The sequence below is a fragment of the Silene latifolia genome, chromosome 10 (assembly GCF_048544455.1).
Source record: "Silene latifolia isolate original U9 population chromosome 10, ASM4854445v1, whole genome shotgun sequence".
Classification (NCBI taxonomy): domain Eukaryota; kingdom Viridiplantae; phylum Streptophyta; class Magnoliopsida; order Caryophyllales; family Caryophyllaceae; genus Silene; species Silene latifolia.
Window position 1 is genome coordinate 95,825,962 of NC_133535.1, and position 26,014 is coordinate 95,851,975.

General features: G+C 39.4%; 1 protein-coding gene across 1 annotated transcript; it reads right to left on the bottom strand.

Annotated features, from left to right (window-relative positions):
* Positions 1-1,485: 1,485 nt before the first annotated feature.
* On the bottom strand, positions 1,486-2,512 carry LOC141607922 (uncharacterized). The gene is made up of 5 exons (XM_074427271.1): positions 2,463-2,512; positions 2,253-2,379; positions 1,999-2,128; positions 1,734-1,891; positions 1,486-1,620 (listed from the first exon to the last, which is right to left on the bottom strand). The coding sequence occupies exons 1-5, from the start codon at positions 2,486-2,488 to the stop codon at positions 1,486-1,488; spliced, it is 576 nt and encodes a 191-aa protein (XP_074283372.1). The 5' UTR covers positions 2,489-2,512.
* Between the last annotated feature and the right edge of the window lie 23,502 nt (positions 2,513-26,014).

Here is a 26,014-nt window from a genome sequence, read left to right on the forward strand (position 1 = left end):
TTATAATTTTATGTGTATTGATAACACATGCGTATTCCGTGAAATGGTAGAGATGATGTTCATGAGGTGCTTATCTGTTTATCCATATAATATGTTGCGTTGTGATTTAATAAAGTGGATTTGAGTAAGTTTTTTTTTCTTGTCTGAGAAATTATGCTGGGTTAGTGTTTATGGGTTTGAGTAAGTTGTGATGTCTATCGGTGCGGTTGTGGTGCCTCGGGTGGTGATCCGGGCACGGTACTTCGTGTTGTGATGCGGGTATTTTCGCACTGCGGTGCGGTTGTTGGTGACGGTCACTACAAAAAGACTTAAAACAGGCGACTGATTTTGGCGACGGAAATCAGTCGCCAAAATCAATTTGGCGACTGAAATCAGTCGCCAAATGTCAGTCGCGGACCTTAGTCGCCTTTTCTAGCTTTGGCGACTAAAGTCGGTCGCCAAATTTGGCGACTGAAAAATCAGTCGCCAAATGCAAAAAATGGCGACTGATAGGGTAGTCGCCAAATTGGCGACTGATTCAAGGTAGTCGCCAAATTGGCGACTGAATAGCAGTCGCCAAATGCCAATTCAGTCGCCTTTTTTGGGTGACGTAGCGATTTATTTGAGCCAATTTGGCGACTGATTTGGGATTTGGCGATCGCAAGTCGATCGCCATTTTGGCGACTACCTTGAATCAGTCGCCAAATTGGCGACTGAATTTCAGTCGCCAAATCCCAAATCAGTCGCCAAAGCCATTGTATGTTTTGGTGGTTTTTTTCGTTTTCATTGCTAGCCAAATATTCACAACCTGCATACAAACCGATGTTCCACAACACCATACATCCCAAATTTCAACACACACAATACCATACATTTCAACCCAACACCTCCCAATTTCTCAAACTTCATTTCATATATTGAAAATGAAAGTTTTACAAGCTAAGCTATTCTAAATGTTCAAGTCTAAAGTGTTCAAGTTTTACAAGCTTACATGCTAAAATCATTTTACTTGGAAGCCAACACCGGCTCCACTCCCCCCATGTGGACCATGCGGATCATTTGGATCGTAGTTGGATCTAGGCCCGGGGTTACAACCTTGCCACCAATTCTCAAACATTTCCATTCTTTCCTTCATTTGCCGGAATTCTTCATCACGTTTGGCAAGTTCTTCATCACGTTTGGCATCACGTTCATCACGCTCTCTTATTTGACTTTGAAGTTGACTAATAATTCCCGGTTGATACGTGTTCTTTGGGAATTGTTGAAGTCGATCTTCTACGCGTTTTCTCATAGAAAGCCGGTGTTGAACTTCCGGTACCATACACGTGCCCTTTCTTGAAGCCATCCACCAACTCATACCATATGTCATTGTCCTGGTCTTTTCGGATTGGCGGCTTTTTCTCGTTCAAATGCTTCCTACAATATTAAACAAATGGTAGTAAGTTAATATGGTAACCACCTTATATACGACATTTTAAAAGAGAATAAATTAACAAAAATTAAGTGTTACGGAAAACTTACATATAATTGCTTGTCTTTTGGCTTAGTCCAAGTTCTAACCCCTTTGTGGTCAACTCTGGAATGCGTGTCCAGAAACAGTTCCGGTACCGTCGCAATCGGCTGTGACTTCTTCTTTCCTCTCTGAATGAAAAAAAAAACATACATGTTATAAAATCAACAAAAAATCTAACATAAAATAAACATGTTGCATTGAAAACAAAAAAAAAGTGTAAAATAATAGACAAAGTACTTACACCCAACATACGATTCCAGAACGATCGTGAACCCGCGTAATGAGTAGGCTCGTTCACGGCGTCTTCCTTTCCTCCTCTTTTGTTGAGGGATGCTTGCTTAGACTTCTTCTGAAAAACTTCACTTTTGGTATGCTTTATTAAGCCTTCATACTTGTCACCTGCAATTACACATATGAAATCATAACTAATAAGTTACTGATATTATTTATAATATAAGAGAGTATAAGCTAATTAATACAAATAACAAAACAAGTTAATTAAATACCTTTCATGTGGTCTGGTTCCTTTGGGCGCCTAACTACCTTCCAAATCACGTCCCGATATCGTCGAGTACCGACGTCATTGTACCTGATACGGACATTCTGTTCTTGAGACGGTGACCAAGCAAATGATAACTACAAAAAAAAAAGCGACAAAATTTCATATTAGTATAAAATAAAAGTATAACCTTGGTTCTTAAAAAATTTATCAAAATTAATTATTTGGTTTCTAAAACAAAGAATTACGGAAAATATATACCCGAAAGTTATTGAACCACGCCTCTCTTTGTGCATGAGAAGCTTGTGTCCACGATGTAGGAATTGGACCCACGAAATTAGTCTTCGTGCTTTTCGTGACACCTCGTATCACGCAATCGTCCATAAACCTGCATTTATTTTGAACATGTAAAATTACAAAAAAAAAAAAAAAAGAAATAAAAATAGTAGACTAATAAAGAATAAAACTTACCATAATCCCGTCGGCTCAAGAATCATCCGATGATCCGAAGTGTACCGTATCGGCACCCGTCTTTGGCTCGTCGGTAGCGTCGGTCTCCTCACCGTCACCGTCTCATGCATCGGATCCTCCTGCACAAACTCCTCCTCCTGCTCCGGACGCGTACTCTGTCCTCCTCCTGAGCCGCCTCCACGCTTCCTACCTCGACCTGCTCCAACCATCTGCAGTAATACAAATAAAAATTAACACAAATAATGATAAATGAAAATTATACAGACTTCTAAATTTTAATAATTTACTTTTGAGGAATACAAAATTATACCAATTTAATCATCATCTTCATCCTCTTCCTCATCCTCATCATCGTCATCATCATCATCATAATCATCTTCATCTCCAAACCCCTCGTCCTTCCTCCTTTTCTCTTCCTCCCTTCTCCTCCTCACCTCATCTTCCCCCCTCCTCTCCTCCTCTTCTTCCCTTCTCTCCTCCTCCTCCTCCTCCGCCTCATCCTCCCCCGGCAGTCTCTCTTCCACATCATAATATTCTTCCTCTTCCATGTCTTCACCATCTTTATTCTCATGCTCATAGTTGATTTCATCGGGTGGAGACAAAAGCGTTTCATTTGAAACGTTTTCTTCTTGGAAAAAAGTTGTATCAACTTGTGACCGTGCCTTTGTCTTAAAGATTGCACACCACGCATTTTGATTTCTATCATTTGTTGTGCTTGGATAAGTAGCAAAATACACTTGATGAGCCTGATGTGCAAGTATAAATGGATCATACTTAGAGTATGTTCTAGTACGATTCACTTCTACAAGCTTGTATTGTTCATGTACTCTCATTCCAGCCACAGAATTATCCTTCCAGTCAACCTTGAATAAGACAGTTTTATAAGCTCGGTCACGTCCACTATAACTAATTTCAAAGATATCTTCAACTATACCATAGTATTCGTTGTCATCAAGAGAAGAAATAGTCACCCCCCAATTGCACCTAGCCTTACCTTTACCGTGGTTGAATGTTTGAAAATTAAACCCATTAACCGAGTATCGATTCCACGTTCTTACCATTTTTGAAGGACCAAAAGCCAAACTTCTTATCAAATCATCTTGAATATTCAACTCAATTACATGTTTCTGAAACCATGATGGAAATTGGTCCTCATGTTTGTCCCAAACATCATCCTTACTTATATTAGGATTCCTCTGAATGAAATCATTAACAAACTGTATTTCGTATGGCTCCAAGAGGTCACAATTAGATAGCACGTAAAGGTGGGCACAATTATACTCCTTATCATCCAAATATCTTGTTTGCCCCTTTGATGAACACCCTTCATCATCTTGAGTTTGAAAAAATTCGGGTAAACTTCCGTCTACTTCATCCGGTTTCTCAACATTCAAGTTTTTTGCTTTGGTTTCTATATGTTTTTCAAAGTAAAGAGAACAAAAGTTTGCAATCTCTTCCGTTAAATAAGCATTGCATATAGAACCTTCCACCCTAGCTTTATTACCAATTTTTTTCTTCAAATGATTAAGAAACCTATAAAAGTTAATGATGAATTTTATTAATAATAAAGTTAACATATAATAAATAGATTAGTTATTATTATTAATTTTAATTTAAAAGTAGCTAGATTATCTTAATTACCTTTCAAATGGATACATCCACCTATATTGGACGGGTCCCCCAACTTTGGCTTCATATGGCAAATGAACCGGTAGATGCTCCATGGAGTTAAAAAATGCAGGAGGAAAGATCATTTCAAGCTTACACAATATCTGTGGTATTTGCTCTTCTAGACGAATCATGTCATCAACACATATTGAAGAGGCACATAAATCTCGGAAGAATTGCCTAATCTCAACAATTGCATTCCAAACGTTTGTCGGCACGAGGTGTTTCAAAGCAACGGGTAATAATCGCTCCATGAATACATGACAATCATGACTTTTCAAGCCTTGCAACTTCAGCTTCTTAAGATCAACACATCGACTAAAATCTGATGCATACCCATCAGGAAACTTCAAATTTTGTAACCACTCACACAATACTTTTCTCTTAGCTTTTTCGAGAGTGAAAATGGATGTTGGCTTAGACCCGTCGCCGCGAATGTGTAATTTGGGACGATGACAAAATTTCTGCAAATCTTTTCTAGAAGCAATGCTATCACATTTTTCACCTTCTACATCCATGATCATGTCAATTAGTTGCTCAAAGAAATTCTTTTCTATGTGCATTACATCCAAATTATGTCTTATCAACATTGTCTTCCAATAAGGAAGGTCCCAAAGAATGCTTCTTTTAAACCAACCGTTTTTCTGCTTTTTCAATTCTTTAAATTCTTCCTCGGTACCATCAATAGGGGATGGTAAATCACATACCGTCTTCCATATCTCATCCCCAGGCACTCGTTTCGGAGGGGCATCAAGCACCTCTTTACCTTTTGTGAAAGCTTTCTTGTTCTTCCTATGTGGATTTCCCTCTCGTAAGAAGCATCTATGACAATCAAACCAGCTTATTTTCTTGCTATTGGGAAGCCAAAATGCTTTACTTTCCTCCATGCAACAAGGACATGCTTTTTGTCCTTGTGTAGACCACTTAGATAGCATACCATAGGCGGGAAAATCATTTATTGTCCACAAAAGGGAAGCTTTAAGTTGAAAATTTTGTTTTTTAGACACATCATAAGTTTCCACCCCAACTTCCCACAAATATTTCAACTCCTCCACCAATGGTTGTAAATAAACATCCAAATTACGTTTCGGGCTTTTTGGTCCGGGAACAATAAGTGACAAGAAGATAAATGGTCTTTTCATACATAACCAAGGTGGTAAATTGTATGGTGTGACCATAACGGGCCAACAAGAATACTTCCTCCCAAAATTACCGAAAGGATCAAATCCATCCGTACACAAGCCAAGTCGTACATTGCGGGGTTCCTTGGCAAAATCAGGATACATCTGATCAAATCGTTTCCATTCTTCCACATCACTAGGATGACTCATCTTCCCCGGAGCACGTGTGTTTTATTTGTGCCATCTCATTTGTTCGGCAATGTTTTTGGTGGCATAGATTCTTTGAAGTCTTGGTGCGAGAGGAAAGTAAAACAATTGGTTACATGCTATTGGTTTCTTACTCTTTTTGGCCCTCTTACTACCGTTGCTTTTTTCAACACCAAATCTGTATCTCCTTCACTTGTCTCATATCTATCCGCCCCACAATCTTTACATTTGTCAAGCAAAGCATCATCTTTCCAAAATAGCATACATCCTTCAGGACATGCATCAATCTTTTCATGCGGTAATCAAGACCTTTAACTACTTTTTTGGTAGTATAGAAACTTCGGGTCATGATATTATCATCGGGGAAAGATTCCTCAAGTAACGAGGCAATGCCATCAACAGCAACAAATGGCATATTGAACTCACATTTCAAGGTAATTAGCCTAGAAGCGGCTTGTAACAATGTCATTCCGCTTCCTTCATACAAGGGTTTTTCTGAGGCTTTTAACATGTCAAGAAAGGCTTTTGCTTGTGGGTGTGGCGGTTGTTCTTCTGAAATAGTTGTATGGTCATCACTATTAAAAATAGTGGAATCCATAGCATCAACAACCATCTCTCTATATGGGTTCTCATCATTTTGTATTTGTTGGGTGTGAGTTTGTTCATGAATTGGAGAATATGCTTCTCCAAGTGAAATCCAATTGTAATAATTTGGCTTAAACCCGTTTATAATGAGATGTTCTTCTACTACAATGTCAAGCTGGTATTTCAGGTTTTTGCATTTGGCACAAGGGCACCTAAGTTTTTTGTCTACCAAGTCATATTCATCTTGTTGTTTAGCAAATTCAATAAACTCGCTAACACCCTTTATAAATCTAGCGGTAGGACGTCTTTTCTTATTGGAATGGTCTAATCTTCCTTCATACATCCATGAACGTTCCAATCTCTTCATTTTAATCTAAAGAAGACCCCAAAGTAATTTAAACATTTTTAAAAAATAACAATAATATTACATACAAAATTTAAACATTATACTCCACATTATACAATAAACATATGAAAACAATATATAAATATTGTCAATAAGTAATCCATCTTCGAATGGGGTCCTTATCACTCCAACCTAAACCCGTCAATGTACGTTTCAAGTCACTAGCAAACACACTTGTAATTTATTAATGAGGAAAAAATTCGGCAAAATTCCCTTGATTCTCCAAATACACATATACATGTATTCGGAGAACATTAAAAGGATCGCCACCAAACTCATTCCTCATTAATAAATCACAAGTACGTGTTTACTACCTAAATGACTTGAAACGTACAAAGACAGTCCCAAAATGGGGACTATTCAAGAATTACTCCTAATGAGTAAATCTTGAACGGGTACTAAGTCAACATCAAATCAAACAACAACACAATCAAGTACTAAATTAATTAAGTCAATCAATAGCCCAATTCAACCACATAATAAAGGCTTCTATCCTAAAGTCCGTAACATAATTTGAACTAAAATTAGTAAATTTAAAAGGTAACTGGTAAGAGGAGGTTACCTAATCAAGTAAAAGCAAAAATGAAAAGAAAACAAGAAGCAACAAACTCTACAGCGTGCGGTGGTGCCTAGCAACATGGTGACAACCCCGAAAAGAGAAAAGAAAAACAAAAATAACAAGGTTATTCTACCTGAATTCATCAATAACATGAATTATCAAACTAAATTTATCAAAATCAAGTCCTAAAGAAGGTTCTACTTAGCTAATAGCTAATTTCTCTTAATCCAAAAGACGGTTCCACTTAGCTAATTCCATTAATGCAAAAGACGGTTTCACTTAGCTTAATATTAATAATAATAAGACGGTTTAATTAGTAATAATAATAATAATAATAATAATAATAATAATAATAATAATAATAATAATAATAATAATAATAATACTAATACTAATACTAATACTAATACTAATACTAATACTAATACTAATACTAATACTAATACTAATACTAATACTAATACTAATACTAATACTAATAATAATAATAATGAGACGGTTTCACCAAGGCCCACCGCACCCACGGACCACCGCCACCCACGACCCACCGCCACCCACGGCCGACCAAACCCCCACCCATAACCCTAAACCTAAACACAAACCCCCTTAATCATTCCCTTTTAATTCAAACACAAATTAAACTAAATCTAACTACAAATTAATCTAACATACTAACTACAAATAAATCTAACAAACTAACCACAAATTAATCAAACTAACTACAAATTAATCTAACAAATTAAACTAATTAAACTGACATTAAACAAAAAAAACTAATCTAATTAAAGAGAGTGATGGAGGCAATGAGAACGGTGGCCACGGTGGTGGAAGTGGTGGTGTGGTTGTGTGGTTGTGTGGTTGTTGTCGTCGCCATAATCGCTTTATCGTTCTTTCCTCCTCTTTTTTTTTTTTTTTTTTCGAAAGAGTAAAGCGGGAGAGAGGAGTCTCCGTTTTTCTATAAAGAATTTTGGCGACCGAAAAGCCATTTGGCGACTGAAATTCAGTCGCCAATTTGGCGACTACTTTGAAATCAGTCGCCAAATCTGATTATCGGTCGCCAAATTAGATTCCCCTTTTTAAAAAAATCAGTCGCCAAATTAGCGACTGATTTCAGTCGCTAATTTGTGAATCAGTCGCCAATTTGGCGACTACCAATATCAGTCGCCAAATTTCGGTCGCCTGTTTTAGTTTTTCTTGTAGTGGGTGTTGTGATGCCGTCACCGGTTGTGGTGGAGTAGGCGGGATGATTATGATACGAGTTTTCGAAAGTGCATACCAGTTATACATAGATTGTTGTTTTGTTTGCTGTTGTTCTTTGTGAGTTTTGGTTGAACATGTAGACTGTTGTTTTGTTTGTTGATGTTTCTTACCAGTTTCAACTTGGGTGTGAGGGTAGAGTATGATATGGGAGAAAGTTGTGTATGTTTTGTTGTTGTGATGGTATAGTGATTTTCTGTTGATAGGGCACAGTTGTAAGAGGTTGTACAGAACATTTGACCTTGTTGTAGATGAGACATCGGTGCACATAGTCATGGCAAGTGATTCGTAGAACATGTGTGGTAATGATCTCAAAGTCTGCAGTGGTTTTAATCTTTCGTTGGGCCAGTGAGGGAAGGGTGTTTGGATTTAGTGTCTTGTTAAGTCATGTATGAGTTTTGCAGTGATGAAAGAAAAGAACTTGAGGATCTTGTGTGAGTGTACGTAACACGTGTGGATCGTGAGTTATGCTTTTGGCGATAGAAGTTTTATATAGTCTATATAGAGAGGTATGTCATGTTGCGGTAATGTGGAAGAGTTGGAGTATTGGTTATGCTAAGGGTTTTGCGGTATTAGTTAGATGGAGTGCAGAGTGAATTGAAGTATGAGAACTGTTTAAGTAAGAAAGCCTTGGAAATAGGAACGGTTATAGAAATGAGGTTATAGGCGGTTATCTTTGACATGTGGTGGTGATGAGGATGATGAGATGTTTTAACTAAGGATTTAGTATTAGTGAGTTACGAGGACGTAACATTTGTCTTAAGAGGAGTAGGATGCGATAAAAGTGAGTTTCATGGTTGTGCATGTTGTAAAATAATTGGAAGTAGAGTGTTAGCATAGCGTAAAGGAGGGATTTGTTTTGTGGTTGATGTTGTTAAAAGGCCATGGCCGTGCTTGTAGTAGTGTGATGTTTAGGAGTTCGAGAGTTTTCATAGTGGCATGATGATGTTTATGAGTGTAAGTAAACTTCGAGGACGAAGTTCCTGTTAAGGGTGGTAGAATGTAACATTCCGTTTGATGTTAGGGGTATTTTGATATTGGATTGGCTCTGGATGATGTATTACGGAGCTAGTTGGTAATGTATGGAGTTAGTGTTGAGAGAGATATAATGGAGTCGATACGATATCGTGAGCCATGTTGTGGAGGTAGGAATAGTTAGTGGAGTTGGTGTTACGAGTTCATGTTTGGGTTGGAGTTTTGTTTTGAGTTCTTAGTCACGTTGTTGTGTCTTGATCGAGTTAGTATGTTTGTTTTTGAGTATGGGTTGAACTTCGGGGACGAAGTTCTTTTTAAGGAGGGAAGACTGTAATACTCCGTATTTATGAGTCTTTGGGTACTCTATCGAGTAGGCCTTACTCTGTCGAGTAAGGGTGAGTTGCGTTTTAAAATAGTTTCTGACCTGTTGGGTACTCGATCGAGTAACTAGGATACTTGATCGAGTAAGGGGGGCACTCGATCGAGTACCTTAGCTACTCGATCGAGTAGCCGGTTTACGGGGAGTTATTTCTCGGGTTTTGTTAATTATGCGATTAAGGTATATAATATTTTCCGTCATCATTCTAAACACTTTTCAAAACCTAAATTATTGTCAAAGAGAGAAAGCAAGTACGTTCATCCCTTTAATCGCATTGTTAGCAAATCCCGGAGTTTGGAAAGTCGGTTTTCATCGTTTGTTATACCGTTGAGATCCTTGCGTCGAGGGTAAGATCTATGTACCCTTTTTACTGTTTTTTCCTTTAAGTTGGTTAAAACCTAATATGGGGATTTGGGGGTTTTGTGTAGATTGTGATTTGGTAGTGTTTATGTGTTTGTATGATAGGAGGAGGTTTTGTAGAAGAGGCTTTTTGATACAGCTGTTGATACCGTCTGACTGTTGTGCTTTCCAGGTAGGATTTCCTACTCAGTATTAGTCCCATAATGGGATGATTGTTGATGTGTTGTGGTTGATTGAATAATATAGTAATTGTATTGTGACGGTTTGTTGATTGTGATTGTTTGTCTCTGGTTCTCGAGGCGTGTCCTCGGCTGAGTGGGGTCACTTGCGGGAGTGGCTTCACGCCCTAGTTTTGCCCTTCGTGGAACCCACCACGGAAGGGGATGTGCACATTAATGGACAGGGTTATCGCTCATTATGAGGAGCGGGGATTTGGTGGGTACGGTTGCGGTCCCCCACTCGGGGGTGGTCCAAAGGACGATCGGTGATTGAGATTGTTGGGATTGGTGTGGTTGTGTGTGTGTGACGGTTAAGCGGTCTGTTTATCTTATTGTTGATATATTGAGTTGTGTGATTAGTACGACCCGTTTAAATGTTTTAAAAACTGTGGTGATCCATTCGGGGGTGGTGAGCAGTTATTGGGCAGGTATGATATGACGCGTATGGGATAGCTGGGATGAGTCATCACGTGGCAGTTAGAAGTCTTCCGCTGTGTCAGACGATGTTTTGTAACTTTGATGGTTTTAGCAGTAGATCGTCTGAGAATCTTGTATTTCTTTTTATCAGTTTGGAATTGCTATGTAATCACTTTAAACTTTATTTACTTTTAAAGTTGTTTCGTTATTGTCTTATGAATATCATGCCTCGGGTAACCGAGATGGTGGCATCCTTATACCTGAGTGGTCCTGGTAAGGCACTTGGAGTATGGGGGTGTTACACTAACTCCATACACTACCAACACAAACGCTGCTAGCTCCGTAACATATCATCCACTAGATAATCCAATATCAAGATACTCATAACATCAAACGGAATGTTACATTCTACCACCCTTAAAAAGAACTTCGTCCTCGAAGTTTACTCACACTCATAACATCATCATCCAACTGTCAACACTATTGAAATATTCTCCCATTCCTAAACATCGAACTACTACAAGCACGGTCATGACCTTTAATAAAATCAATCAAAACAAATACCCGTCCTTTATGCTACACCAACACTCTACTTCCAAATATACTACCATATGTACAACCATCAAAATCTCTTTTATCGCATCCTACTCCTCTTAAGATAAATGTTACGTCCCCGTAACTCACTAATACTAAATCCTAGCTATATCTTCTCATTATCCTCATCACCACCGCATGTCAAAGATAACCACCTAAAATCTAAACACTCGCCATGCATATATCTAAGGCTCTCTTACTTAAACAACTCTCTCACTTCAATTCACTCGACACACCCCCTAACCTATATCTCAAAATCTTTAGCTTAACCAAAACTTCAATTGTTCCCTATAACTGACAAAACGACATAATCCTCTATACCTGCACCTATCTCCATACTCATAACTCACGATCCACAATTATTACATACACTCACACTAGATCCTCAAGTTCTTTTCTTTCATTACCGCAAAATAAACTCACACATAACTTAACATGACACTAGTTCCCAACACCCTACTCTCACTGTCCAAAAATCTGATTATGAACCACCTGCAGCGTCCATATCAGTACAGCACATGTTTCACAAATTACTTGGTATGACTATGACTATCGATTCCTCGTCTTAAAACAAGATCAAAATTACTATAACAACTTCTCACAACTGTGGCCTATCAACAGAATATTATTATACCATGACAACAACGAAAACATATACAACTTCTTTTATATCATACTCTACCCTCATTCCCGAACTTAGACTGGTAAGAAACATCAATAAACAAAACAACTGTCTATCTGTACAACCGAAACTCACAGGAAGCAACATCAAACAAAACAACAATCTACGTATAACTGGTATGTACTTTCGAAACTTATATCATAATCATCCCGCCTACTCCACCACAACCGGTGACGGCATCGCCACACCGCCACCCACAACCACACCGCAGTGCGAAAATACCCGCATCACAACACTAAGTATCGTGTCTGGATCACCACCCGAGGCACAACAACCACATCGATAGACATCACAACTACATAGAATTCCCATAAACACTGACTCAGAATAACTTTCCGGACAATAAAACTTACTCAAGACTGCTTTACTAGATCACAACACAATATATTATATGGAATAAACAGACAAGAATCTCATGAATACCATCCCTACCTTTTTACGGAATAAACATATATCATGAATACACATACAAGTATAACCAGTCATGCCAAATCACCCAAACTATCACTTTTGAACATCATTCCATTAAGTTACCGTATCCAACATATATTACAGAGCATTCAGATAACAACTTTATAACTATCACACAATACCGCTTCTCGTGAGGTCAGAACCTACACCAACATTTATATAGATCTTAGACCCAAAATGACATCCAACTAGTCAATCCTGATCACGTAAGTTACCACCTGATAAAGGTTACCTTTCACCCGAGCTTAACTCGTATGCACCTCATAACATTCTCCCATTCGCATAACCATCACCTCATGCCAAATATAACCATACCATTACTATTCAACTATTAGCACCCGCCCCATATAACCACATCTTATACTTCCTTACAACCATACATATCAATTCGGTCTCTACAAAATCAACCTCTTTAGAATTGCCATTCTTCCTATTTATCATCACCTTTAACCACTAGTGACAACACCTCCACACTACCACCGTTCGTACATCAAACTTCTTACACTCATCTCTAAACATCACAGTTTCTTTCCTATCTTTGGTTATCATCCCAAATATCGAACATCAAATACATCAACAAAAATCACCTCAACACTATTTCCAATTCCATCCTTAATTGTATCGTCACTCGACTCACCACCAAGATCTCATATCGTGCAACTTCTTTACCCAACTTTTTCTTTACTTAATTCCTCGAAACTCATGATTATCATGTCGTCCTGGGACTCCTATGTAACCGTTAACTCAATTCCTCACGATAGTATCATACATCTCGACGATTCCTTACTTTTATATCACATAAACTCGGTGAACATTTTCCTAGTTTTACTCCCCTCATTCTTTTCTTTTACACTCGACAAAATCAATTAACCATTCAACTCCTTATTACTTCTACCTAACTCTTTAGTGCCCCGGTTACCTTCTCATTGCACCAAAACTCCCCTCTCATTATTTCATATCAGTATCATCTCCCTCTTTCTTACTACGGATCCTCTCTTATCATGCCGTCACTCACACTTATCACCAACTAGTCCAGACCGTCTCATGCTATCACTCACATTGATCTCCAATCACCTTTTTTTTTTTTTTGAATCCCAAAACTCATTTCATAACTTTACTTGCCCAAGGAAATCACACATTAGTTTCACCTCTTGATAACACAAATTCCCGAACCCACTCCCTATCTGCAAATCCACGTCGCGACATGTCTCCATTAAGTTCACTATATACCACTCTTCTCAATTCCTCTAAAACGACCTTTCACTACATATATTCTTAACCCACACGATTCCTAACCATCTCCCTCCATAATTCCTTACACATCTCAAGTTTCCACCATCCACATCCTTCCTTTCGATCTTTTCATTCTCACGTTCCTTAGACTCACATCATCCCTTGCCCATATTTACTTACTTTTACATTACTCAACACAAAATCATATCACTCATCTCATCTCAAACATGCTCCATGCCTCAATAAGCCTTAACAATCTTTCTTTTCTTTTTCCACTATCTATCACAACCACATATAACTCATGTCCTCCCCACCAAACTCATACTCACCACAAGAGCCACTCCTTACATCATAAGATTGGGTAACTTACGCATCAGGAACAACATACATGTAAAACAATGCATAAAGAAGCAAAATAACACCTTTGAATTAAACATAATATGCAACGAAATCAAAATATGAGCATATGACCCAAAACGGGGGGTCACTAGATCGAGTACAGGCCACTCGATCGAGTAAAAGACTTACTCGATCGAGTAGGTGAAGGTCAGAGACACGTAAAACAAATTACCAGGACTACTCGATCGAGTGAGGGTTACTCGATCGAGTACCAAGAGGTGCACTCGATCGAGTGAGGGTCACTCGATCGAGTACCCTACGCATTTCTCAGCACTGTCCAGTTTTCGTAAAATGGTCATAACTCACTCGTTTCTTGGTCGTTTTGGGCGTGTGACCTATCATTAGAATCGTAAAAGAACAAGCTATCACCTCCAATTGAAATCACATTAAAATCATTTATACATCTCAAGTTATAACAGTTTAAAGACAACCTCTCTATAATCGAAAAACACAACTACTTGATTTTTACTTCCAAACAACTTAAACGACAACAAGGTAAACAAAACAACTCAATACTCATAAAACCAGCATCCCTAACCACATGTTACTATCTTCACAAGCCAAGCAACAACATCCATTATGCACATACATCATTCAACTTACCAAGCATGTATTACCTACATGTTTTTATTCTATAACTTTACGTAAACAAAATCACAAATATATAACATCAAGTCTCCTATTCACATGTTACTAGCATAACAACATTATAAAATAACTTCCATCATATAACATGCTTAATCATAAATCATATTATCATGCAACAATTATTCATCTTTTTCCACCAATTAGTCATGCTCTTACTCAAACTTTCAGCCATATAAACTCGTACAACACTACCAACCACACATATATATACATAACTCTATGTATAACTCAAACCAAACAAACTTCATTTCCGTATTTCTTTAATGCCATCTCGTAAAACAACTATCATGCTTTCAATCAATAACTTACGAAATCACATCATCACCATCTTTTCTACACATTCCCCATTCTCCACATACATACATCCACTGATTCATGCCACACATCACCATATAGGTACACAATTCACAAGATAAACACATAGCGATCCCGACTCATATCCCATGGTGACCGGTTTAAAATTGTAGGGCGAGTTCGCGACTTTAGGACGTCTCCCAAGTCTTTGCATTAGCTCCTACAACTTCTACCCCGGGTTCATTTTAATTTGACTCCCTATGTTCATTAGGTTCATTGGTTACAGGTTTCAGGATCGTCGCTCTGATACCACTTTGTAACACCCCCATACTCTAAGTACCTTACCAAGACCACTTAAGGCATGGAAGTGCTACCATCTCGGTTACCCGAGGCAATGATAATCAAATAGACAATAACGAAACGTACTTAAATGATTACAAAGTTTAAGTGATACAACTAAACTCCAAAACTGTTAAAAGAAAATACAATTGTTCTCAAATGTTAAACCAACTAGCTAAATAACAACGTTCGACACAGCGGAAGACTTCTAAAACAGCTCGTGATGACTCAACCCAGCTATCTCATGCGCATCAATCAACCTGCTCAATAACTGCTCACCACCCCCGAATGGATCACCACAGTTTTTAAAACATTTAAACGGGGTCAGTACTTATTACACAAAAACAAATACCATAAAGGAACAATATCACAAACAGCACAAACAGCTCAACAAACCTCAGTCTCCATCTCAAATCTCCACACAACTGACTACACACTAAAGTGTGTAGCCCTGCCAGAGTACCCATCGCAACAGATACTCCACACCGCCAGTAGGGGACCGCAGCCGTTCCCACCTAAGCCCCGCTCATCTCCATCCGAGCGATAAACCCATGTTCCTTAATGTGCGCATCCCTTCTGTGGCGGGTTCCACAGAAGGTGAATCAAGGGCGTGAAGCCACTCCCGCAAGTGACTCCACTCAGCCAGGGACGCACCCCGAAGATCACAGACAGTTAAACAGTAATCATAACACAACCTCAACAACCGTCTGAAAATTTCAACAATACAATATCACAACTGTCTGAAACAATCAACAATACAATATCACAACCGTCTGAAACAATCAACAATTACTATCTACGGCACAATCACCACACACATCATGTAACTAATACTGAGTAGGGAAACCCTACCTGAAAAGCAATCACAACTCATACGATCTAGCAACTGTCTCAAAACCTTTCTTCTACGAACCCTCCTCCTATACACATAATCATACAATCACTATCACAACAATACAACCATAAAATCCCCAATTCCCAAAATTAGGGTTTAACCAAAACTACCCAAACGCTATAAAAATGGTACGTAAGACTTATCCTTGACGCAAGGATCACAAGGATGCAAAGAACAACGAAATCCGACCTCTCTAACCCCGGGATTTGCCAATAATGCGAACAATGCGAAGAACGTAGTTTGCAATATCCTTTTTGAGTGTATTAGGTTTATAAAAATGTTTGGGAAAGATGACGGAAAGTTATATATACTAATTTGCATTATTAACAAAACCCGACAAAACATTACCCGTAAACCGAGCTACTCGATCGAGTAAGTCTTGTACTCGATCGAGTTACACTTACTCGATCGAGTGCCAAGGCTACTCGATCGAGCACCCTACAGGCAGACTCCTGTTTCGTAACTCAAAACATACTTACTCGACAGAGTAAGCCCCACTCGATAGAGTACCCATAGACTCATAAAACCGTAGTATTACAATATATATATATATATATATATATATATATATATATATATATATATATATATATATATATATATATATATATATATATATATATATATATATATATATAAGAAACCTTGACTTGAGATACAAGGAGATAATACCTTAGTTAGCTAAAGACTGGGATTCCAAGCAACATTTAAGGAAGAGAATAACTAATATATACAAAGAGATTAACAGAAGAGATTACAGAGATTCCATAACCTTACCATCCCCCCTCAAGACAGATGGCGGAGGGCGGACTCCGATCTTGCGAAGTAACATGAAAACCGGGGACGGGAGAGAGGCTTAGTGAAGAGGTTAGCGAGTTGATCATCTTAAGCAACCAAGGAAACATGAAGTTTGACAGCTTGCACACGTTCCTGAATAAAGTGATAATCGAGCCCAATATGCTCCGTTTGAGAGTGAAAAACAGGGTTGGAGCTGAGGTGAGTGGCTCCAATGTTGTCACAATGTATTGGAGGGGGAACAGAGAAGGGCACACAAAGTTCACCAAGAAGATGGGTGAGCCAAATGAGTTCAGCTGCAGCATTTGCAATGGAGCGGTATTCAGCTTCGGTGAAGGAACGAGCCACTGTTTTTGCTTCTTGGAGCTCCAGGAGATGGGATTTCAACCTAAATGAACAAGGTAAGCAACGGTAGAGGTGTAGTCATCACTGTTACCTGCCAAATCAGAGTCGGAGAAGACATGGAGCGTGAGGGGAGAGTCACGATAGATCGTTATTCCATGCGTAATTGATCTAGCAAGATATTGGAGCCGCTTCTGTAACACCTCCATACACCAAGGTGCCTTACCAAGACCACCTAATGCATGAGAGTGCTACCATCTCGGTTACCCGAGGTAATGAATATCGAATAGACCATAAAAGAATGCACTTTAAATAAATAGTTTAAGTGAATACATCAAAACTCAAAACTGTAAAGTGTGATACAACTGTTCCAAATCCAAAAACCAACTAAAGTAAATATAAAGTTCGATAACACACTAGAAGACTTCTAATAGACTCGTGGTAACTCATGCCCAGCTAATCGCTCACGCATCCCATCATACCTGCTCAATAACTGCTCACCATCCCCGAATGGATCACCACAGTTTTTAAAACAATTAAACGGGGTCAGTTACTGATTACACAATATAACATAATACAACAACAACAATACAGACAATTCTCCAACACCGTCATATCACCAATCACCTGACTAGCCTGAAGGTCTAGTCTTGCTAGATTACGTCCGCAACAAGTAATTCACACCGCCAGTGGGGGACCACAGTCATTCCCACCTAAGCCTCGCTCATCTTTACCGAGCGTAAACCCATGTTCCTTAATGTGCACATCCTCTCTTGTGGCAGGTTCCACAAGGGGCGAATCAAGGGCGTGAAGCCACTCCCGCAAGTGACTCCACTCAGCCGGGGGCGCACCTCGCGAACCACAGACAAACAACAACAACCAACTACAATGTCAACAATATCAATTCAATTACGATATAGACAAATGCCATTAACCAACAATCAAAAACCAATCAACCATCTAATATTCATGTAAACAATAACTGAGTAGGAAACCCTACCTGGAAATGCAATCACCACAATCATCACAACAGCAGATCAGAAACGCTCCTGTACGAAATTACCCCTATCAACATCCAATCATACAATCACCATCTAATACTACAAATACTCCCAAAACCCCCAAATTACCCAATTAGGGTTTAACCAACATTAACGAAACAACATAAAAACTGTACTAGGATCTTACCCACAAAGCGACAGTCTCAACGGTGTAAAGAACTCTGGAATCCAACGACTAGGGCTTAGTGCCCAGCATGTTAGCACGCTGGAGGAGATCAGTTGTGTACCTATTTTGATTGAGAAATATACCTGTGGAAACTGGAGTCACTTCTACGCCAAGGAAGTAACAGAGGGAGCCCAAGTTCTTGAGAGAAAAGCGACGAGCAAGAGCATCAATAAAGGTAGAGATAGCCTAGAAGTAGGAACCTGTGGCAACAATATCATCCACATATACAAGTACAAAAAAAGTGACAGAGGTATGTGAGTAACATAAGGAGGTGTCTGAGACAGAATTGGTAAAGCCAACACTAATCAGATACTTCCGTATTTCCATATACCAGGCACGAGGGGCCTGCTTGAGCACATAGATGGTCTTATGGAGACGACACACGTGATCCAAAAAGGAGGGATCAGAGAAGCCTCGAGGTCGCGACATATAAACAGTGTCAGTTAGGGTGCCTTGGATGAAGGCGTCATCAATGTCGAGCTGTCAGAGGGTTCAGAGCACATGGTTACAACAAGAGTAAGCACTAATCAGATAGTAGCAAGTTTAATGACGGGGCTAAAGGTCTCGGTGTAGTCAATGGATGGGCGTTGGTGGAAACCCTTAGAGAGAAGACGAGCTTTGTGTTTATCAATGGAACAGTTGGGTTTGTACATGGTTCAAAAGACCCACTTACAACCGACAACATTTTGGGAGGGATCGGGTAGGATGAAATATATTTTGGAAGATGAATTATATGCATTATCATACTGTTGGGGTTGGTGTCCTTAACAGTTAGTGCAAGGACTCATAAACCTCTAAAAGGATCAAAGGGCATACTTTGGTATTATTATCAGTTGATCCACGTTTATCAATAACGGTTGGCTTGCTAGATAAGTTTGACGTTATTGTCATACAGATGGCGGTGATCAACTGGTCCCTAAAAGTCACACCTATAGGATACGTTCGAGAGATGTGACGGTATGAAAAAATACTTGTCATGTAGATGCCAAAATTGACTAACCAATTAGTCCGAGTTATTTGACTAGTAATTAGTCAAATATGTGATGTTGAGATATTATATTTAATACGGATTAAATATCATGGGCTAAAGGCGAATTAACCAATTAATTCGTAAAATTAAATATAAAACGATTTATATTTAATTAAATGTATATTGAATATAATTATACAATCTTTGTTTTTGTCGGACACGAATTAATAATTCAACTAACCCGTATTATTAGTTGATGCCTTAATTTCCGATAACCGATGACGATTTATAATCAAACCGCGTCATATACATTTGGAATTTAATGAACCGGACCACGAGTTAAAACCAAGAGGAAGTGGAAGCCCACTTCCCTTGTGTGGGTCTCGGTTTTGCCGAGTGAGAGGGATCAAAAGGGAGAGCTTCTCCTCCCTTCTGAAAAAAATAATCATTTGAAACAAAAATTAGGGTTTTGAAGAGTATTCTCCTCTGAAAAACCTGAGATCTCTCATCTCGAAAAAAACACACATCAGTTCTCCCAATATTGCAAAGCAATCGGAGAACACCATCTAGCACAAGGGCATATCTCGGACAAGGTCTTGGGTGCAACAATTAGGAGGGAATCTGGTTTGATTTCTGTTCTTTACGCCGTGCATCAAAGGACCCGAGGTTGATTTCTATACATTAATCATTTCATTATGTTTTTCGTTTTATGACTATAAATTGCATGTTTAAATTTACGTTATAGTCCTGCAATTAAAGGGTAGTATACGGATATTAACCCACAAGTGGTATCAGAGCGAGGCCACGTGAATTTTTCCATGTGTTTTTCATAAAACTATCTTGAAACGATTTTTGTTTTGTCTAAAATTCCGTGCGGCTGCAGTAATTCTCACGGCAGATATTTTTTTTTTCTGTTATTGCTGCGTTTTTGGTTGCATTGGGAACCGTGTCCTGTTTACACGGTTGCTCTTGTTGTTGTTTTGTCTCGAAAACCGTACCGTGACATGTTTTACACGGGTTATTTTCGTTTTGATATTATGCATATTGTTATTTTACCCGATCATTATAACAATATGTTAATGTCTAGCATTTTGTAGTTTTGTTTTCAATCAGTTTTGATCAAAATTGCGTTTGTTTTGTTTCACCAAAACTGTTTCTCGAGGGTTTTAAGTTTCCAGAGACTTTTGCACTCGATCGACCAAGGTTTTAATCGATCGAGTGGTTTTTCTGTTTAGATTTTACTCGATCGAGTCCTTGTTGTACTCGATCGACACGCTTTAAAACCCCACTTGCTCGATCGAGGAGTCCTCGTACTCGATCGAGCGATTGTCGATATAAGTCCTCGATCGACCACCATTTACGTCGATCGAGTACCTCTGATTAGCATACCTCTCGATCGACTTGCGTTCGATCGATCGAGCCCTCTGTCCCTCGATCGAGCACTTATGTCCCTGGATCGAGGGATTTCGTCTTTGACAGCTTTGAAAATTTGTTTCTTTTGATTTAAATTTTCTTTTGGCTTCAATATGTACTTTATACGGATATAGTACACTCGCTATGATTGTGAAACGGTTCACACACGTACCATTAAGTTATTTTAAAGCGTTTTTAAAGTAACGGATTGTAATGGATTAAAATTAAATGATAGAAGCGGTTTTATCACATGAATTTTGATCATTAAAAGGTGGTTTGGATAAATTTAACATAATTACAGAATTATGTCACGAATGAATTTGTTTTTAGTTGATGCATTTTTATTTATCGTTAATTTTTGAATGCCGTGAATGCCCTTTTATTACGTATTTAATTTTACAAACGGTTGTAACTTAGTGTGGCCTTAGTAGAACGTGTTACCGTAATGATGGAACACGGTCTTGGTTGTATTTTGAGATCTTGTATCTCCGTTTTGGATTTTTCACTTGTAATTACAGTTTTAATTAGAATGTAAATAGGTTTATATTTTGTAATTTTAATTGTAATTTTTGAGAAGACCAAAGATGGAGACCGGATGCTCACTCCCGCTACTTGGATCAAGATGGAACATCAAGACAAGCTTTTCGGGTCCATCGGTGGATTCCAAAGTTGTATTATGTTCTTATACTAGGATAGGCCACACTAGGAAATTTTTTTTACGTATTGCATTCCTTTATTTATTTTTCGCAACGATTATATGCATCATATTCCGCCTAAAAACCAAACCACCTATTTATTACATGAAAACTGACACATATAGAGGTCACGAGTTAGTTTTCATTGACATTCTCATGTCACACGTTTTAAAGCCATCATCCAAATAAATTCATTCACGACAGACGCTAGTTATTCGTTCACTTAAAATGAATTATAATTTTGTTGATGGGATCTTCCTCGTATAAACCAAAATTGAGAACGGTCTTTATAGGTCAAACTCCAATGAGTCCCTTCTTCGTCGGTAGGCATAATATGACCCCTTCTACGTCGGGTAAGTTGGAATCGATTGACCTATTTTATCTCAACACTGTGGTCACTCGTACGATCCTGTGACTATGGTGGACTATAGATAGGATTTACGGAAATCTATCGACCAAGAGTTCTTCCGGAAGAATTAGCTAAACAGTTGGCTTATCAATTTACAGAAATTGAGTCTTGGGATCACTTGTATCTTTCTTGAGGGAGATCAATTATGCAAGTGCGAGAGTCTACATGTTTAAAATGAATTTTAAAATAGACTTAAATCACCTCGATGAGTTGCTTATTTCGTTTTGTTTTTCTTTCTTTTTCAGTGTAGATCACGATTTTAAACTGCTAAACAACAAATGGCTGGTTCAAGTGATAACCCAATGCCAAGTGCCACATTGGACCGTGAGTCCTGGCTTCGGATCTTCATGAATCGGATGAATCGGTCTACTCGGCAAGAATGATGGATCAAACTTCGCGGACCGGGAGGCGGCATTACGGAATGCTGCCGCTGGCGACGGAAGCTCAAATATCTCTTGGAGCCCATCCCGGCAAACCCAGGTCCCACGGCTAGAGCTGCTGAAGTCACCAAGTTTAATGATTTCTGTATGGAAGCGGGTGCGATTAAAAACGTACTCATTTTTGCAATGGAACCCAATTTGCAGAAACGCTTCATAGCCCATGGTGCAAACAAGATTTTCACCACGCTCACTAAGGAATTCTTGAAAGCACCGAGAATCGTGACCTATGAGCATACCACTCGCTTCTTTGATGCGAGACTCCAGAAGGGCCAACCGGTTAGCCCACACATTCTCAGCATGATTGAGAATGTCGAGAAACTGGAGACCTTTAACTGTAACATCAGCGAGAATATTGTTATCGACCGTATTCTTCATTCACTCCACGATGGTTATTCGCAATTTAGAGCGAATTACTATATGAATGATTTGAAGAAAACTCCGCATGAACTGCACTCCCTCCTCGTACAGACCGAGAAGGACATGAAGTTCAGTGGGAGCATGAAACAAGATGTTCTCGTTGTGTCGAATAAAGGGAAAGGTAAGGGCAAAGCTCGAGCAAACCTAGCGAGAGGTAAGGCGAAGTTCAAGAAGTCGGGTTCAGGTAAGAGTGGGCCTGGTGAGTCGAGCACCTCATCAGGCGTGACAAAGAGCAAGAATGAAAACATGGAATGCCATCACTGCCACAAGACTGGGCATTGGAGACGCACATGTCCTGTTTATCATGAGGACTTAAAGGCGGTCGTGTTAAACCCGTGGTATGTCTTCCTCTTCTTCTACTTTTATTCATATGATTGAGATTAACCACGCAAGTTACGGAACTTGGGTACTTGATACTGGTTGTGGTTCTCATCTGTGTAATCATGTGCAGGGGCTCCGAAACATCGAACCCCTCGTAAAGGGTGAGGTGGACCTGCGTGTTGGGAATGGAGCAAGAGTGGCTGCCATCTCGAAGGGGACATATGTGATCCAGCTTCCTAGCGGATTTGAGTTGTCTTTATATGACTGCTATTATGTTCCTAGTCTTTCGAAAAACATTATTTCAGTTTCTGCACTTGATAAACTTGGTTTTTCATTTGTAATAGAAAATAATACTTGCATTTTCTCATTACACGATATGATTTACTGACAAGGCGGTCTCCATGAACGGAATTTATGTTTTGGATCAGACCACGGAAATATTACACGTAATGAATAAAAGGTTAAAGGTTGGTGACAAAGATCAAACATATCTATGGCAATGCCGTATGGGACACATTAATGAGAAACGCGTAAAACAACTCATCAAACATGGAGCTATCTCGGCCTTTGATTTTCAATCATTTGGCACGTGTGAATCATGTCTCATCGGTAAGATGACTCGTATTTCCTTCAAAGGTGTTGGAATGCGCGGCTGGCGACCTATTAGGACTCATACACACGGATGTATGTGGCCCTATGTCAATCACCGCACGAGAAGGCTATAGGTATTTCATCACTTTCACGGACGACTTAAGTAGATATGGCTATGTCTACTTAATGAAGCACAAAAGTGAATCCTTTGAGAAATTCAAGGAATACCAGAATAGGGTACAGAACCTATTAGGTAGAAAGATTAAAACACTGCGTTCGGATCGTGGTGGCGAGTATCTTTCTCACGAGTTTGATCAACACCTAAAGGACTGTGGGATTGCCCTACGATTAACTCCACCGGAACACCTCAATTGAATGGTGTGTCCGAACGGAGAAATCGAACACTACTTGATATGGTTCGATCCATGATGAGTCACACGGTTTTACCCGATTCATTATGGGGTTATGCTCTTTTGTCACGCTCTAATACTTAACCGAAGTCCGTCTAAAGTGTTGACAAGACTCCATATGAACTATGGAAGGGAACGGTCCCTAACTTGTCCTTTATACGGGTTTGGGGCTGCGAGGCTTATGTCAAGTGGAGACACGAGGATAAGCTCGGCCCGCGATCGGTCAAGACATACTTTATAGGTTATCCTAAAGGAACACTTGGTCATTACTTCTATTCGCCAACCGAACAACGCGTTTTTGTTGCGGCTAGTGCGACATTCTTAGAGAAGGAATTTCTCGAGAATGCAAAGAGTGATAGAACCTTCGACCTGTCGGAGATTCCAAAACCAAACACCGAGCAACCATTGGAGGAACCTGTTCCTTCAATCCCTTGCGGTGAATATTCCCGAGGAACCTAGGAGGTCGAGAAGAGTCTCTATTCCTCCCGACGGATACATCGGTATGGTCGAGGAACATGACATAGATGACGTTCTACTCTTAACGAGTAGTGAACCCGCAACCTATAAAGGTGCCATGACCAGATTCGACTCAAAGCTATGGCTTGAGGCCATGCAATCCGAGATGGACTCCATGTATGAGAACAACGTGTGGGATCTTGTTGACTTACCTGCTAAGGTTCGTCCCCTTCAATGCAAATGGCTTTACAAGATAAAGCATTCTGTGGAAGGTCAACAAGATATCTACAAAGCACGACTAGTTGCTAAAGGTTTCACCCAAGTGCCAGGTTTGCACTACGATGAGATTTTTGCACCCGTAGTCATGCTGCGTTCCATTCGGATTATCTTAGCGATTGCCGCTTTTCATGACTATGAAATTTGGCAAATGGACGTGAAAACCGCCTTCTTAAACGGCTTTTTGGAGGAAGAGTTGTACATGGTACAACCCGAAGGTTTCATTGATCCAGCACATCCTAAGAAAGTATGCAAACTTAAGCGTTCCATTTATGGACTTAAGCAAGCATCAAGGAGTTGGAATCATCGCTTCGACCAAGTGATAAAAGACAATGGATTTACTCGATCGGTCGAGGAACCATGTCTATATATCAAGTCGAGTGGGAGCAAGATTGTCTTCCTAATATTGTATGTTGACGACATACTCCCGATTGGGAATGACATACCTCTCTTAACTTCGGTGAAAGTATGGTTGAAAAACCATTTCCAGATGAAAGATCCGGGAGAGGCACAAAGAATTCTAGGCATCCGTATCTATCGAGATAGATCACGACGGATGTTATCTCTCGATCGAGTCTTACATAGACAAAGTCCTAGAGAGATTCGGTATGACTAACTCCAAGAAGGGTTCCTTCCTATGGCTCCGGGTGCATTTGAGCCGATCTCGAGCACCGAGACACCGGAAGAGAAAGAGCGCATGACACGGATTCCTTATGCTTCGGCTATAGGATCAATCATGTATGCCATGATATGCACACGTCCGGACGTGGCATATGCATTGAGTATGACAAGTCGATTCCAACAAAGATCCGGTGAACCACATTGGTGGGCTGTCAAGAACATTCTTAAGTACCTACGGAGGACTAAAGATTGGGCATTGACTTATGGAGGCTCTCAAAAGCTATGCGCAACCGGTTCTGTGAGATGCTAGCTTCCAAACGGATCGAGATGATTCGAAATCTCGATCTGGATTCGTTTTTACTCTTAATGGCGCTGATCACCGGAAGAGTTCGAAACAAATCATTATGCAGATTCTACGACTGAGTCCGAGTACTATGCCGCGTCTGAAGCTACAAAGGAAGC